Here is a 15842-nt window from a genome sequence, read left to right on the forward strand (position 1 = left end):
AGAACATTGTGGTGCATAATACACACATATTTATATACACTCACACACATATATATATATATATATATATATATATATTATTGTGCTGTGCAGCGCCATTTTGTCATGGATCTCATGATAGCAGGTATTCCGTGAGTATTTTTATATATGCCCAAATCCGAGGGGATACTTGATTGTACATGAACTTTGGAAGACTACACATTACAGTTCTGTGGTTGTTGGACTCTGGAAGTTGGGTATGTGGCATCTGAGATAGCTCTCCACTAATTGTTCCGTGTCTCCGGTCCCACCTGTTGCAGTACATGCCTTATTTTCACACTACAGTCATTATTACAGAGGATCTTGTACTCCCAATTGGAAACATTCAGTACAACCCTGTGTTCCGATTATGTATGCATTCATGCTCTTGGCAATGGTCTTTTCACAATCGGTGCTCCGCACGAAGATGATGACGGTGGTCCTGCTCCACCAGAACAATATACAGCAATCAAATGATCTGATTCCAGGATTGCGCTGAAGTCTGATTACGGGAAATATGTTAGTATCATTTCGGATGGCCTGGTCATTGGCCATGCTGATGCCATAGGATCAAGAGAACAGTGGGAGCCTGTGTTTCAAAATGGACAAATGGCTCTGCTTGCATCCAACAGTTCTTTTATCAGCTCTAACGAAGAAGGGGATGTAATAGTAAAAAGTAAAACTGCTGGTGAAGAAAGGATGATAAAGATTCAATGCTGTGCTGAAAGAGAATCAACGACAAAAGATGGCCTTCCTAACGAAGACAAAGGAAACATTAAACAGTGTGAAATCAATTACGTAAAGAAACTTCAAAGTTATCAAGACAACAAATTTAAAGTAAGCCACGAAGACCGCAAGGATCTTAAAAACAGCCAGAAATGACGGGAATTTTCATGAAACGCTGCTAGACAGGAGAGCTAAATTGAAAGCAGATAGATACTGCAAATGAGACCGAAAATTCTAAAGTCAAATGACATTGACATTCGTATATTTTTCTTAAGTAAATTGCTGTCTCAAGTATTTGTTGCATATCTGTTTGTATAAGATTTAATTTAAAAAAATATCTGTTTAAAAAAAAAAAAAAAAATATTTTGAATTTGTCTGTTTGTAAAAGTTAGTCAGAAGCAGGCTATAATGCTCTGCCAATTTCAGTTAGTATACAGAGGTGTAGTCCTGTAGTGATGTAGCATGTCAGCATGTGAGTGACATGGATTAGTAAAATCGTTTTTAAACTTTGGTATTGTGTCGTTTAGGAAAGTTGCCAGTGTTTCCATGCCTAAAATATGCCAGGTGCGTCTTTCCACCTCCAAAATGGTAGGCGTCTGTCGAGAGCGCCGTTTGGAGTGAAACGCGCAGGAGGACTTTATGTTTGTTTGTTCCTATGCAATCCTTGGCTTGCTTGGGCCCCATTCATTTCCGATTTGTAATCTGCTGAGATGCTACATCTGGGTGATGAAAGAACATGTCTAACTTGTGGTATTTCTTGGGGATATCCTGAGGAGCACTATTAAGAAGAGATTGCCATGGTTTTGGAGGAGACGAGTGGCCGACTAAGCTGGAGATTATGTCAAATGATTGTTTCCAAAGTGGACTAACCAAAGGACATTCCCACCAGGTGTACTACATGGTGCCCAGTCATCGGCAGCCTTTAAAGCATAGAGGAGATTATTTCAATACATTGTATTCACCCAGATAGTAAAGTTACCATTTGGTAAAGCACCTTATAACTATTCTTGGTGTGAGGATTTTGGGAGAAACTCGCCATTCTAGAGCCACGATAGGCCTCGATAACCTAATCACAGCTACTAGAATTGCACGAGTTTCAGAACCTGCTGATAAGTGGCTTATCACAGCTCACCCGGTGATTTTTTTAAAATTTTTATGTGGGCTGAAATTTTTGGTGATTCATGCCTTTATCGCCCACTTTTCGAGGCTTACTGAATAGCAGTAGGCATTTTGGCTGATACGCGCTCAATAAGTGGCTTATCGACACTTATAACATAGGCCCAAAGGATTTATATTGTCGCCCTGCAGAAGGTCAGCCAATCTAGTCATACCCTTTGTCACCCCCAAGGAGAAGCGATTTGCACTAGTCCTGGTCTAAACATTACATTCTTAAACAGGGGGCCACAGAAAAAAGAAAGACAACACCTAACTTGAAATGTGCACACACATACATATAATAAGCGAAGTAAGGAACAGTCTCTATTGGATATTGACCTAATATGAACTCTAATAATAATGAAAATATATATCAAATAAATTATAACGTTATTACATATACTAAATGATAGGTCAAATGCTGATCATTGTGCATATTGAGGATTTTAGTTATTTGATGAATGAAGAGAAACAATAGGTAAGAATAGCTATTTCTTCACAGCACCAGCTCAACGATGGCATTATATTACTGGTACAATGGAAGATAGCAGGGCTGCCACACTAACATCAAGCACATTATTTCACTTTCATTAAGATCATTTATCTCTTCCCAGTTGTACCCTTTAGGTAGCAATATATTATCAGTCTCCTCGATTTATAGCAAACCTGAGATAATTAAAGTTACCATCAGAGTATAAGACACCTTTGTTCTCATTTATTTAAGTAGAGATGATTAATTTCTAATTCCCCCACACTCCCCCACCCCGATCTATAGATATAGATTTTAGTGGTAGTTAGATGTTGTAGGATTGAATTTGACCTATCATTTTAGTATATTTAATAAAAGTTAGGTTTTATCATTGGTTTGATATATATCTTCATTAGTATTAGAGTGGTGATGTATGGTTATTGGTCTATGGGATCGGCGTAGCCATAAAAATGATGAAAGCTCCAAGGGCTTCACCTCCTCAACATCTACATCAACCCAAACTCTCCTCCTTTGTTGAGATGCCAGAGGGGGTAGCTGGATCAATTGTGCAACTTTATAATATGATAACAGGCAAAAGACAGACAGGGCACCCTTCATTTGTACTGTAGGGCTAAAGGAGGATTCACCTGTGTATTCTGGGCTACTTGTCTGCCCATATAAAATCAGATATTCTCTGTTGTAAATTAGAGATCTATCTAGTCTTAATTGGAATTGGCAAAGTGCTAAATAAATGTAAGATCTTTTGGAGAAGACTCATTATGACTGAGCCACTTGTGCTGAAGCCGGGATATCCTGAAAATCTGACCTGTTGGTGGCCCCTGAAGACTGGGGTTGGCCGCCCCTTCCCTAGAATCTTTATAGGAGTCAGGGGCTCTTGAACTATCTAAGGAATTGTTAAGGATTGCATTGAAATCCCCACCTAATAACGCCGGTCCCTTTTTTAAAATTGTTTAGGGTTAAAAAAATAAAATAAAGTGATCTACAAAACTGGCATTTGTACTAATTTGGAGTGTATACATTTGCCAAAGTTATTTCTGTGTCTTGAAGTTTACCCGGTATGATAATGAATCTTCTTGCTGGGCCCTTCTAATGCTACCCGGTTTAAAACCAACGTATTCATGTATTTGTATTGCCGCATCTCTTTTTGTTAACCGAGACAGAAGCCAGACATACTTAGGGGAAGGCCTTATCTGAATGGTATGTCACTATTATGGCCATAAGGACCTCATAGGTTAATAAACTCGTTCTAACAAATTACGTCTAATTGCATAGGTGCCCACTTACTTATTAATTATTTCTAACGTGGAACACGAGGGGACAAGGAGGGACGGGAACAACAGACAGAGAGGGAGAAACCACATCATATACAACTACGTTAAATACCTGAAGTATGATTTTAGGAATAGAGAAATAGGGGTTATGGTCCAGGCAATACTGTGCGATAGTACGGAGCCAGAGAGAACAATCCATCCCCTCTAACGGCGGGCGCCAAATTCAAGAGGAAGCTGTGGAGCTGGAGAGCGGTAGTGCCGTTGTTTGAAGTTGGCGCCAGAAGTGATGGAGGCAAAGATGCGCGAGACTGCTTCACTTCTGGGATCTGGTGCAGGAAGCCAGCACCGGAGAAACAGCCGCGCGGAATCCTTCGGAACGCCAGCGTGATCTCCAGGACGCGGAAGTCCCTGTGCCCGCACTACATATCACTCGCCGGTGTTAACTCACAGGGGAGTGAGCAATATTATTTTTATTATTGTACCAATACATTTTACTTATACTGGCTGTGTTTGTCTGTTTTTTTCCTTTTTTGTACCTGAGATATGAATCAGGTAACCAAAGTCTAACCAGGGGTGCGCAAACTTCCTTGGCTAAGCCCCCCCTGCCGGCTCTGCCCCTGGGTCGTGTCCCCCCTTACCGTGAATGCGGCGTTATTTGATGCCTATTGCCATGTGGACGCGAGTCCTGGTAAGTAAATTTACAGAGGCCTTTGTAACCGCCGCGCTTCCCCTAAAATCTGTTGTACCCCCCAGTTTGCGCACCTCTGGTCTAGACAACATGTAAATGGGGCCTAATCAGATGTTGCCACCAGGATTGACCTTCAAATACATCTATCTAGGCTCAAGTCCCAAAACCAATGGGTGTTGGGTTCGGCCAAGACCACACCACATGTGCTGCAACAGATCCCCCGATCCACTAGTCGGGCCTCGCGGTGGCCACAGCATGGAGACCGCCCCCCCAAACCGCAGATCAACCTGAACAATTCCCAAAGAGCTCGGTGTAGATGTAGGGCCGGGTCAGTTGTATGTCTTATGGCTAGATTTAGCGGCCACTTTGTTCCAGGTCGGCCTCTGCGGCTTATGCAGTTTTTCCCCCATGTTCTTCTCACGCGGCTCTGGTGGGCCTAAGCCCCACCAGACCAGGAGACTCTCATCCTCTGCCGGAACCCATATTGCAGCACTGTTGTGGGAGATGGAAAGCTTGAATGGGATCCCCCATTTGTATTTCATGTTATTCTTGCGGAGGGCCTTTGTGACGTTTCCCATCTCCCTGCTTTTGAGCAACGTAACTGCACAGGTCAGCAAAGATACGGAATTGCATACCCTCAACGTCGACCCTTTCTTGTTTCCGAGCAGAAGTCATTACAACGTCCTTTGTATTATAATAGTGGAGTCTCGCTATTACATCTCTCGGGAGATCTGTTTAATTGGACTTAGCTCTCAGGACCCTATGTACCCTATCCAGCAGGAATCTTTCCTTGGGCATGTCTGACACCAGAGTCTGGAATAGTTTTAGGAGGTAGGTACCAGCTGTGTCATCGACTTGGGTACTCTTCTCACCCGCAGGTTTTTCCGGCGTGATCTGTTTTCCAAATCCTCCTGGGCCTTTAGAAGCCTTGTGATCTGGTCAGCCATTTCCCGCCTCTCACGTTCCGAAGCTCTGCCTTACTTACTTCATATAGCTTTGGTTCCAATCAGTTAGTTCTTTCTCCCACTAACTAAGCAACTTAACGAACCCAAACTGTGAGGGCAAGACCATCACATAGGTCCTGCTAAGCAGTACCTTGCTGCTCCCATACACAGCTCTTCATTACTCTTTTATATCTGCGGTGCACCAACTAAGGGATTTCTTTCTTCTCTGTACCCCGGTGTACTTTTGCCTGCAGTTCTTCCTCCCAGCATCGAGATTTCCTGGGTGACCTCTCTCAGCGTGGTCTCAAGCTCCGCTTGGAACATGCTTTTAACATTTGCGAAACAAGTCTGCAATATCCCTTTTTTTGTGTGTAGTTGGCTCGGGGATTGCGCGTCAGACTCAATCTCTGCTCCGTGGAGCGGCGCCATGCTCAGCAAGACAAATGGTATACACGCGCCTTTAAAAATTTTTTAAATACAACCGCCTCTTGTGATTTGGGGTGTTTTTCCCCTTTATCTGACATAGTTACGTAGTTAGGCATTCCCACAAACTTAGAGTCCCTGTACAGAGCTTAGAAACCTGTAGTTACCAGAGCCAAGATAAACTACCTCCATTCAGCTCAGCACAGCGCATGAGCCAATGCTGATAAGTCTGATGTGTGATGGTGCTGACCATCTGAAAATGTGAATCTCTGTTGAAATGGAAGGTGCATCTTTAACCAGCAGTCTCTTGTTAAGCCTATAAGCGCATGGGAGGGCACAAGGGTACTTTAAAAGGTTAGTATGTACTGTACATTCTCTTTTTCCTTCCTTCCTTCCTTCTTGTAGACTCAGCAGTTATTCAAAGAGAAAAATGAAAGAAAAGATAAAGATACACCGTATAATACCGTTTATTACAATTATAAGCAGAAGAAAACTTGTACTCACAGTGTGCCACGTATTATAATGGCAGAATGTGTTAATATACTGCAGGATGCCAGACCTCAAGGGCCACCAACAGGTCAGGTTTTCATGATATCACAGATTCAGCATAGGTGGCTCAATCAGAGGCTCAGTCAAAGAAGGCTGAAGCAGGAACTGATTGAGCCACCTGTGCTGAAGCAGGGATATCCAGAAAATCTGACCTGTTGGTGGCCCTTGAGTACTGGCATTGGCCACCCCTGATACACTATATGAACGAGGTGGCTGATTCAGGAGTGTGACCAACGTTGGAAAGTGCCAGATCCAGCGTGGAACTCATAGCAGGCGACTTCCGGTGACGTCAGCACACATAACTAAGGGAGCCAAGAAGACCCACGGAGCAGACGTCGGTCTCCAGCGTACAACTCCATAACGTTCCCACGGTGCTACCTCGTTCATATATATCAACATATTATGCCATTATAATGTGTGGGGCACGGTGTGAGTGCAACATCTCATCTGATTATAACTGTAATAAACGGTATTACACCATCTATCTTCCTCTTTTATTTCATGTTTTCTCTTTGAATAACTTCTGAGTCTACAAGAAGAAGGATGAAGAAGGGATTGCATGGTTCTGTACTAACCTTTTACAGTACCTTAGGGGAGCTACACTAACAAGAAGATACAGTAGCAGTGAGTACAATACCGATCCACTTCCAGTATTTTGTTGAACTAACAATAACAATACTTCCCTATATTTGTGTTTTCTCGTTATTTATTCCCTTCCCCTCCATTCCCGTGCACCTATCAACGTAACAAGAGACATAATAGTTGTGTAAAAGAGACTTTGGGGGGAACCTTAATACCAGGGATAGGGATATTTATCATTTTTCACTCATGGTCACTTTGGGAGAAACACTTTGATATTGGCTGTTGTATTATAATAATCTTCACAAATGTATTGGTTTTACCAAGTGATCTAGTAACTGATACACTGTTTATATTTTAATCAATTGAACCATGTTTTAAAAAAAAAAAATAATAATTTTACTAATTGATGTACTAATTTGCAAACACCAATTGACAATTTTGTACCTGAAAAGAGCACATACTGTAGCTAACAAACAAATATTTCAACATGTACAGTACTGTATAAACATGTTACACGTCAGTGAGAAATGACTAATGTTATTAACTGTACTGTAGTCTTTGCCAAATAATATATTTGCACTGTCTATTTTATCTTTTTATATATATATATATTTATATATATATAATATGCAATATAATACGTGTTTTATTTTCTAGCACCCCTTAAGAAGTCGCAATCATAGTATCATGTCCACAACACCCGAACCGCCAGGAAATGACTCCATTGTGCGACGCAGCAAGGAAGATGTTCCGATACGCAGGTGGCTCTTTTGTAACTACAGTAACGAGTTACCGCGGTGATATTTTGTTACGTGACGGAACGCTTGGGGTTTTCCTTAAAGTTTCATGCTACTGTAGGACGTGGACAAAAAAAAAGTAAACATCCCTCTCTTCTTCCTCCTGATTCTTCTAGCCTCGCTGATGAAGACTATGATAGTTTAGAGCTAGATGGTAAGTTTTGAAAACGATCACACTGCCTATCATTAGGTTTTCCAGTGCGAACAGTGATGATGCATATCAATGAAGAATGGACGTGTGGGGTTTGCCCAACACCAAAGATGCAAATAGCGTTAATATTAGTCTGGGCGTGTTGTTTTAAGGAGCAATCCGAGGGACAATTTTTTGAAAATTAGGATTGAAGCAGGGGGTCTCCGGAGCTGATCCCCGTTAATATCAGCTCCGGGACCCCCTGCTTCCAGAGATACAGACCTCGGTATGTGGTGCCGGTAGCTGCTCCGGCTGGGCTAGTGAGCGTTTAAAGCTCCCACGTCACGCAGCCAATAGAAAGCTACAACGGATGATGTCACGGCTTCCTATGGGCTAGCAGGGTGCGGGAGCTGTGAAACTCTGCCATTATGTGAACCCTTGTAGCCAAGCAGAGCGACTACCGGCTCGCCCTATGGAGCTATGCATCTGGGTATGCAGAGGGTCCCCTGAGCTTAATTGAACGGGGTTCTGCTCTGGAGACCATGTTTTTAAAAAAAAGCATTCGCTAAAACAATCGCCTGCCTGGATTGCCTCTTTAAGACTTGCATTTAAATATGTATGGGATCTGTGGAGTGAATAATGTTCCCATGTTCTCATGTTAACATTTAATCAGCTTTTAGTTGGGATAACGGTGCCTTGGAATTTTTGATTTATGCAGCATCGGGAGGAGACAGTGTGGCATTTGTATAGTTATGATGGAATGATGATGCCACTTTCAAAAGTGGAAATGTAGACTGTAGATACACTACCAATAATACACTGTACGTGTTTAATCATTCCTTTCCTATCACCTCCTAATAAATATAAACCTCTAAATCATTCATGCATCATGTGGACAAAATCAGAAAAGTTGCTTGATACTCTGATATAAAGTGAGGCATATTCCAGATCAGCAAAATGTAGGCACAAAGTAATTATTTCGTCACCATTCGCTCTGTATACCTAGCGCCATTCTCGGGTCTCTCTGCAACAAGATGAGGCATTTATGGTGTAAGTGGGAGGATTGAAGGTGTGCTAATATGTACATATTGTTGCAGGTGTACTGTACTAAAAATGTGTCTGAGGCTTGCGTCACTGTTCTTGTCCGTTTACTGCGTAGGTTTCTCGGTCTCCTGCGTAGTTCAGTGTTTTGGCTGGAAATGCGTCGGTGCAGACCCTTTTTAGATACATAGAACACAGTTTGCTTTATACACAGATACATGGATTTACAGCACAGTACAAAACTTTAGTTCCCTTCTAGGCCGATTCGGGTAAACACATTTGTTGAGATCATGGCCACAATGACTTACCCTCCATCTACAGTGAAATTCCTTGGGTGAGAAGCATACTAAAATGTTACATACTTATTCTCATGTCCACCCTAGACTATATTAACTTATTTATTGCATGGGATCTCCCTGGGAATTTATAGTATTTGACTATAGTTATTTATTTATTTTAGCCAGTTTAGAAAAAAAATACTAACTGCTCAGATGATATAATAAAAATGTATTTTCTTATGTCCCATAAGGAACATAATGCTGTCTAAAACCATACGTGCAGCATTTGAAAGACCGTGACCTGTCGTCGTTTTAAGGATGTACAAAAATGACTAAATGACTAAAAGGGGAATTAAAAATAAAAATAAAGGCAGTGTAGTTAGTATAAATATTAATCACAAAAGAGGGGGGGGGGGGGGGCAATTCCTGGAAGACCCCCCGGAATGGGGGCACTCTGAGTTGTATGCAAAAAAGTATAATAAATTTATTAGGAAAAAAACAAATGATGAAGACACATATAATAAATATGATTTAAAAAAACATATATAACGAATCACTGAGCAACCCGTGAATATCTAAATGGTGCAGATAAATACTGCACAAATCCTAAACATATCCTGCGAAAATAAATGCAGCACATGCACATGAATAAACCTCAGATTTGTAATATCAAATACAAAGTTATAAACCCAGGGACCCATTAGACCAGGAGGGGTACACAGTGCCCTCTCCGGAAAAAAATGGTTGCCTGCCTGCCGACAAACTCGGCCCCACCCAAAACAGAGAAAGCAGTGGCTAAACTCTGAGGACTATTGAGCCTGTGTAAAGCATAGCATAAAAACAATTACAATTATATAGGGAAACAATGTATCACATAATATATATGTTTTATGGCAAAGTTTCCTGGTGATGTCAAATAATAGTGGACTGGCGCAACGAGTTGATACTTCAGTACCAGCTGAAATAATGCTGAAATAATGTTTAATTATCTGCAGTTATTATAACCAGGCCATAAGTAATTATTCAAGAATGACCTGCATAGTCATCTTACGCTACATTATTGATATCATCTTTATTCACTACATCTGTATGTTCCCACTGTCATACTGTTGGATATGTTATGCTTATTATTTGTGTTATGTGAAAAACTTATAAAAATATTTGGAACAAAAAACACTGTCCGATCTGCCCCTATATGCTTAATGTCTAACATACTAATACTCCATAGAGACGGGAAATGCACAATTGCTGAACCATCACTAAATTGTCTCTAAATTGTTCTGTTGGTTCTTCTCCTTTCCAGATGAGTTTCATGACAGATCCTCCTACGGGCCGCCGTCTGTTCATTCGTCTTCCTCATCACACCAGTCTGAAAGCCTGGACAGCTTTGACCTCGAACAAGTCAGCTCGATTTTCCGAAAGCTGTCCCTGGAACGGTAAGAGAAGAAGGGAGCGTGGTGTGAAATCGTTTCTAACGGCTGATTTGGAATCCTGAAATATTTTCAAAATAGGTGCTGGCTGGGGCTTTTGCGGGACTCGGTTCATGGACATGCGTGGGGCATCGGCTCTTACGTCCTCCCGGCATGGTCCCATCATCATGGCTCCGTGACGTCCCATGGCGGTGTGTTCCCATGACGGCCGTGCGACATGAGGCGTCACGTTGTCAATGCTTTCCTTGGTTGTAGATCTTTGACTCCTAGTCCAGATAAACTGTTTCCATTTACCTGAGCATTATATATTTTTTGAAGTAAAAGTGCTTTTATTTTCTGGTTGCAGGCCTTTCCGCCCCTCTGTTACATCCACAGGGCGAACCAAGAGCGCGAATCATCTTGTACAGCACACAACACTGAACGGAGACAGTCTTATCATGGAAATCACATTGGTTGGTGGAAATGAAAGAGGCATTTTTATCAGTTCTGTTAAGCCAGGTTCAGGTGCTGAAGAAGCTTGTCTCCAGGAGGGATACCAACTTTTACTGGTGAGACTTGCTAACATACCTTATTAATAATAATGTTTTTTTTTCTTGGATAACATTATCACGTGTATTTTATTTATTTATAAAATGTGTTACCAGGAAGTAATACATTGACAGTTACCTCTCGTTTTCACGTGTGTCCTGGGCATAGAGTTAAGATGACAAATAATACATGGTTACAAATAGTTACATAAGTGAACAGGGTATACATTATATACAAGACATTGCGTGCACAGTAAGATATAATATGTATTATAGGCGCATGTAACAGTTACAGACCAGGTTAAAATGTGAGACAGCTTTAGTTTTGAAAGCACTTAAACTGGTGGTGGATGTGAGAGTCTCCGGTAGGTTGTTCCAGTTTTGGGGTGCACGGTAAGAGAAGGAGGAGCGGCCGGATACTTTGCTGAACTTTGTTCATGGTCCCAGTCTTTTGGAGTCAGATCTCAGATGATAAGTGCTGCATGTGGTAGGGGTGGAGAGTTTGCTCAGATAGGCGGGTAGCTTGCCCAGAAAGTATTTGAAGGCAAGACAGGAAAGTTAAACTTTGTGCCTAGACTCAAGTGATGACCAATCTAGTTCTTGAACAGAACGCAGAACGGCACATGGAATTTTTTTTGCAGGCCCCGTAGAGCTTACAATCTACTTTTTACTGCCTGAGGCACAGGGAGATAAAGTGACTTGCCCAAGGTCACAAGGAGCCGACGCCGGGATTAGAACCAGGCTCTCCTGCTGGAAACTGTCATGGTCTTTACTCACTGAGCCACTCCTTGTTTGTAGGTGTGCTGTTTTTGCTTTACTAATTGCAAAAGTGGCTGATGCAATGAATAATAACTATCCTTGGTAGTTACAGTACCATGCACAGTCACTGTGATAGAACATTCTCTCCTCCATATGTAGTTGAAAGAGCAGAATAGCCTCTTAGGAGAAGTGAAAAACAACCTCATGACAAAAAAAAAACATTCAAGTCTTTTGTGTATTTCAAAGTGGCAATCCAAGCTAGTGTTTCTCAAGGACTGAAGCAGGGTGTCTCCGTAGTTGAACCCCATTAATTTCAGCTTTGGGGACCCCCTGCTTCTGGAGATACTTACCTTCGTAGGAGGGTGCCGGTAGCCACTTCGGCTCGCTAGCTGGGTTTACGTAATCAAAGCACCCGCGCCCTGCGAACCGATAGGAAGCGGTGGCGTCATCCGATGCAGCTTCCTACTGGCCCATGTGACGCCGGAGCTTTAAACTCTGCCGAGACACCACACCCCCTTTCGGAGGTAAGTACCTCCAGAAGTAGGCGGCCTCCAGAGTTGAAATACAAAACATTATTTAAAACGGCCTGCTTAAATTGCTCCTTTAACATATCACTTGGCACACTAATAAAAAAAGTCTCTACAGCAAATACCATTTGCCATTCTTCTTTTTGTGTTCCTCTCTCCTTTCCCTCTGTCACTTTCACAGGCTCTTTGCTCCCTCCATAGGGCCTGATATTTTTTCGTCTTATATACTGCAACTACATTTTCTGTATGACCTAGTGCTCAAAATTTCTTTAAAGCTGCAGACCGAGCAATATCCTACATGTGTTTTTTTTACATAAATCAGTTCTGTACCATGAGAAAATACTTGTAGCATTTTTCTTTTTTCTTTAAACCCACTGTGAATGACATTTTTAATGTATTATAATGTAACAAGCATTTTATGTTTCTATGGCAACCATTTACAAAGTCACATCCCCTTCCTCTTCTGAACAAGGCTCTGGCACACCCCTTTTTGAGCCGTACCCTCTCTCTAGCAGTGCACCAATTGTATCTAGTGACTGCCTGGTTACATGACCTTCCCCACAGAACTTTGCATCTTTGGTCCTCTTCTGCTGCACTGACAGCCATTTAGTGAACCCCTGAGCCGAATCTTCACCGATCAATCACAGGAGAACGGATCGATCGGCAACTTAGCTAATTACTATCATTCTGTGGATTGTATTGATGCACATATTAAAGGGGGTGAGGGGTGGGGGGGAGAATGGCAGCTTGGACTGCTGCTTTAAGTAATAATGGGTCTGATTGTTGCATCCTGCAATGTAACATTGTCCTTTAAACATTACATTTCAAACGTGCTGTATTTATGCTGTAAGAATAATAAGAGACAGCACATTTGTAAAACAGATCCATTTCCCTCTAATGATCCGTAGGAGTATAGATTAGCAAATAATACAATAATTGCACAAATACAGTCACAGGTCTGTCCCCGCTTTATTATATCACTTTCTCTCCCCATGGCTCAGCTGCACCTTTCTTCTGCTATTGTTTCAATCATTGATTTTTGTTCTGCTCTCCACCCAGCGCAGCTGACTTGCTCGCAGCGAGCAGCAGCCACTGTTCTGCATAAAACCTGCTTCTGAGGGGGCGGCCCCAGTCACTTCTACAGCGCACGCCTCGGCGTGCGCTGTGCTATCAAGCCCCGCCCCCCCCCCAGTCAGGCCGGTCCCAGTCCTTACCTTGTCACGCACCTTTCCCCAGCGGTGCGCGACAGGTTTTCAGGGAGGCAAGGGAATTTGAAATTAACATCTGCGACGGAGGCGTGGCCACGCCCCCGCCGGCGGTTCAGCCAATAAGGGCGACCCAGCCTTGGGACGTCATAGCCACGCCCCCGTAAACCCGCAGCCACGCCCTCTCCCGTCGCAAACCTTCCCTCTCCCCTCAGACCGCCTATCGCGGTGTAGCGCTGTGCACGCGCCTCCCCCCCCGCCGGGCACGCATGCCACAGTGAAGACTGGGGACTCAGCCTTACTGTACAGTATGTGCAGATCTGTGAGTAACACAACAGTTTTGTCACCAGACTCATACAACCAACTAACCATATTTAACATGGAAAATCCATACTCTTAGGTTAAAAAAATATATATATAATATTAATATATCTACTATATATTTCTGAAATGTCTGTATGTTTGTCTGCATGCCCTGTGTCCCTAGGGCCAATCGCATTGCACCTTTGGCCTGTCACTCCACCTCAACACTGTCCCACCCCTCACCACACTGTCCCACCCCTCACTGACTCTCATTGGCCTTCGGCCAACACCACTGCCACACTGTCCCACCCCTCACCCCACTGTCCCACCCCTCACTGACAACACTGCTCTGGGGCGACCTCTCAACCCACAAAACCCTGTAGCGCAACACTGCCTCTTACAAACACCCCCCTCCACCACCATCCCCCCCAACCTCATGCACCCCCCTCCACCACCCCCCCCAACCTCATGCACCCCCCTCCACCACCACCCCCCCCCAACCTCATGCACACTACGAACGCACGCCACAGCTCTCCCGCTACTGCAGCCCATCACCAACCCCCCTCACCCAAACATACAACGCACGATGCTCCATCACCCCCCCCCCCCTCAACCGAACATCCCCGGAGCACACCCAAAACCACCCCACCCCCCTCACCCATACATCCACCGCACGATGTTCCTCCGGAGCACCTCAACCCCCCCCCCCCTCACCCCAACACAAAACTCACGCAACATCCACCGCACGATGCTGCTCCGGAGCCCCTCACCCCCCCCACCATCCAACGCACGATGCTGCTCCGGAGCCCCTCACCCCCCCCCCCCCCACCATCCAACGCACGATGCTGAACATCCACCGCACGATGCTGCTCCGGAGCCCCTCACTCCCCCCCCCCCCCCCACCACCATCCAACGCACGATGCCACCTCACGATGCTGCTCCGGAGCCCCTCACCCCCACCCCACACCCCCCCACACCCCACACTCACCCGAACATCCACCGCACGATGCTGCTCCGGAGCCCCTCAACCCCCCCCTCCTCACCCTCTGTCCGCCCCCCCATCACGTGCGCCGCCCTGCACCGGCTCCGGACGGGAAGCGCGGCCCTCCTACCCCAGCCGCTCCCTTACCTCCCCGGCGCTACCTCCCGCTCAGGTAACTCACTGCGCGTCCCGCCTCAGCTTATGGCGCCAGTAACAGCCTCGCACCTCAGGCCCACCCGCGCAGCCTCGCGCCTCAGGCCCACCCGCGCAGCCTCGCGCCTCAGGCCCACACAGGTCGCTTCCTGCCGCCGCCTGCACGCGCCTCACTCAGCACATCGGGGGACCAAGCGGGCGCCGGGGGGGGGGGGAGCGCGAGTCACGGGGAACGGGGGGGGGGCGAGCCAAGAGTCACAGGGAACGGGGGGGGGGAGTCAGGGAGAACGGGGGGGGGGGGGAATCACGGAGAACGGGGGGGGGGGCACCAGCCGAACCAGCAGGGGGACGGACGCACGGAGGGGGGGGGACATGCACATACATTAATTATGACAATACATAATACATATGCCCACTGCTCTCCACCCCGTCCCACACTCCCCTTCCACCCCACACCCCTTCCCCCCCCCCCACTCCCCTTCTCCCCCCCCCACTCCCCTTCTCCCCCCCCCACTCCCCTTCTCCCCCCCACTCCCCTTCCCCCCCCCCATTCCCCTTCCCCCCCACTCCCCTTCCCCCCCCACTCCCCTTCCCCCCCCACTCCCCTTCCCCCCCCCCCCACTCCCCTTCCCCCCCCGCTCCCCTTCCCCCCCGCTCTCCTTTCTCCCCCCCGCTCCCCTTTCTCCCCCCCCCGCTCCCCTTTCTCCCCCCCCCCCGCTCCCCTTTCTCCCCCCCCCCGCTCCCCTTTCTCCCCCCCCCGCTCCCCTTTCTCCCCCCCCCCGCTCCCCTTTCTCCCCCCCCCCGCTCCCCTTTCTCCCCCCCCCGCTCCCCTTTCTCCCCCCCCCCGCTCCCCTTTCTCCCCCC

General features: G+C 45.5%; 1 protein-coding gene and 1 pseudogene across 1 annotated transcript in view; both read left to right on the forward strand.

The window, feature by feature from the left end:
• CARD11 (caspase recruitment domain family member 11) overlaps positions 1-15842 on the forward strand; it is an 87945-nt gene that overhangs the window by 35290 nt on the left and 36813 nt on the right. Inside the window, exons 12-15 of the mRNA XM_075565977.1 lie at positions 7504-7607; positions 7760-7797; positions 10396-10528; positions 10869-11070. Of these exons, the coding sequence (XP_075422092.1) occupies positions 7504-7607; positions 7760-7797; positions 10396-10528; positions 10869-11070 (477 nt within the window). The remainder of the gene's footprint in view (positions 1-7503; positions 7608-7759; positions 7798-10395; positions 10529-10868; positions 11071-15842) is intronic.
• Positions 180-988, forward strand: LOC142463644 (protein FRG1 pseudogene; annotated as a pseudogene).

The sequence above is a fragment of the Ascaphus truei genome, chromosome 11, assembly GCF_040206685.1.
Source record: "Ascaphus truei isolate aAscTru1 chromosome 11, aAscTru1.hap1, whole genome shotgun sequence".
In the NCBI taxonomy this organism is placed as follows: domain Eukaryota; kingdom Metazoa; phylum Chordata; class Amphibia; order Anura; family Ascaphidae; genus Ascaphus; species Ascaphus truei.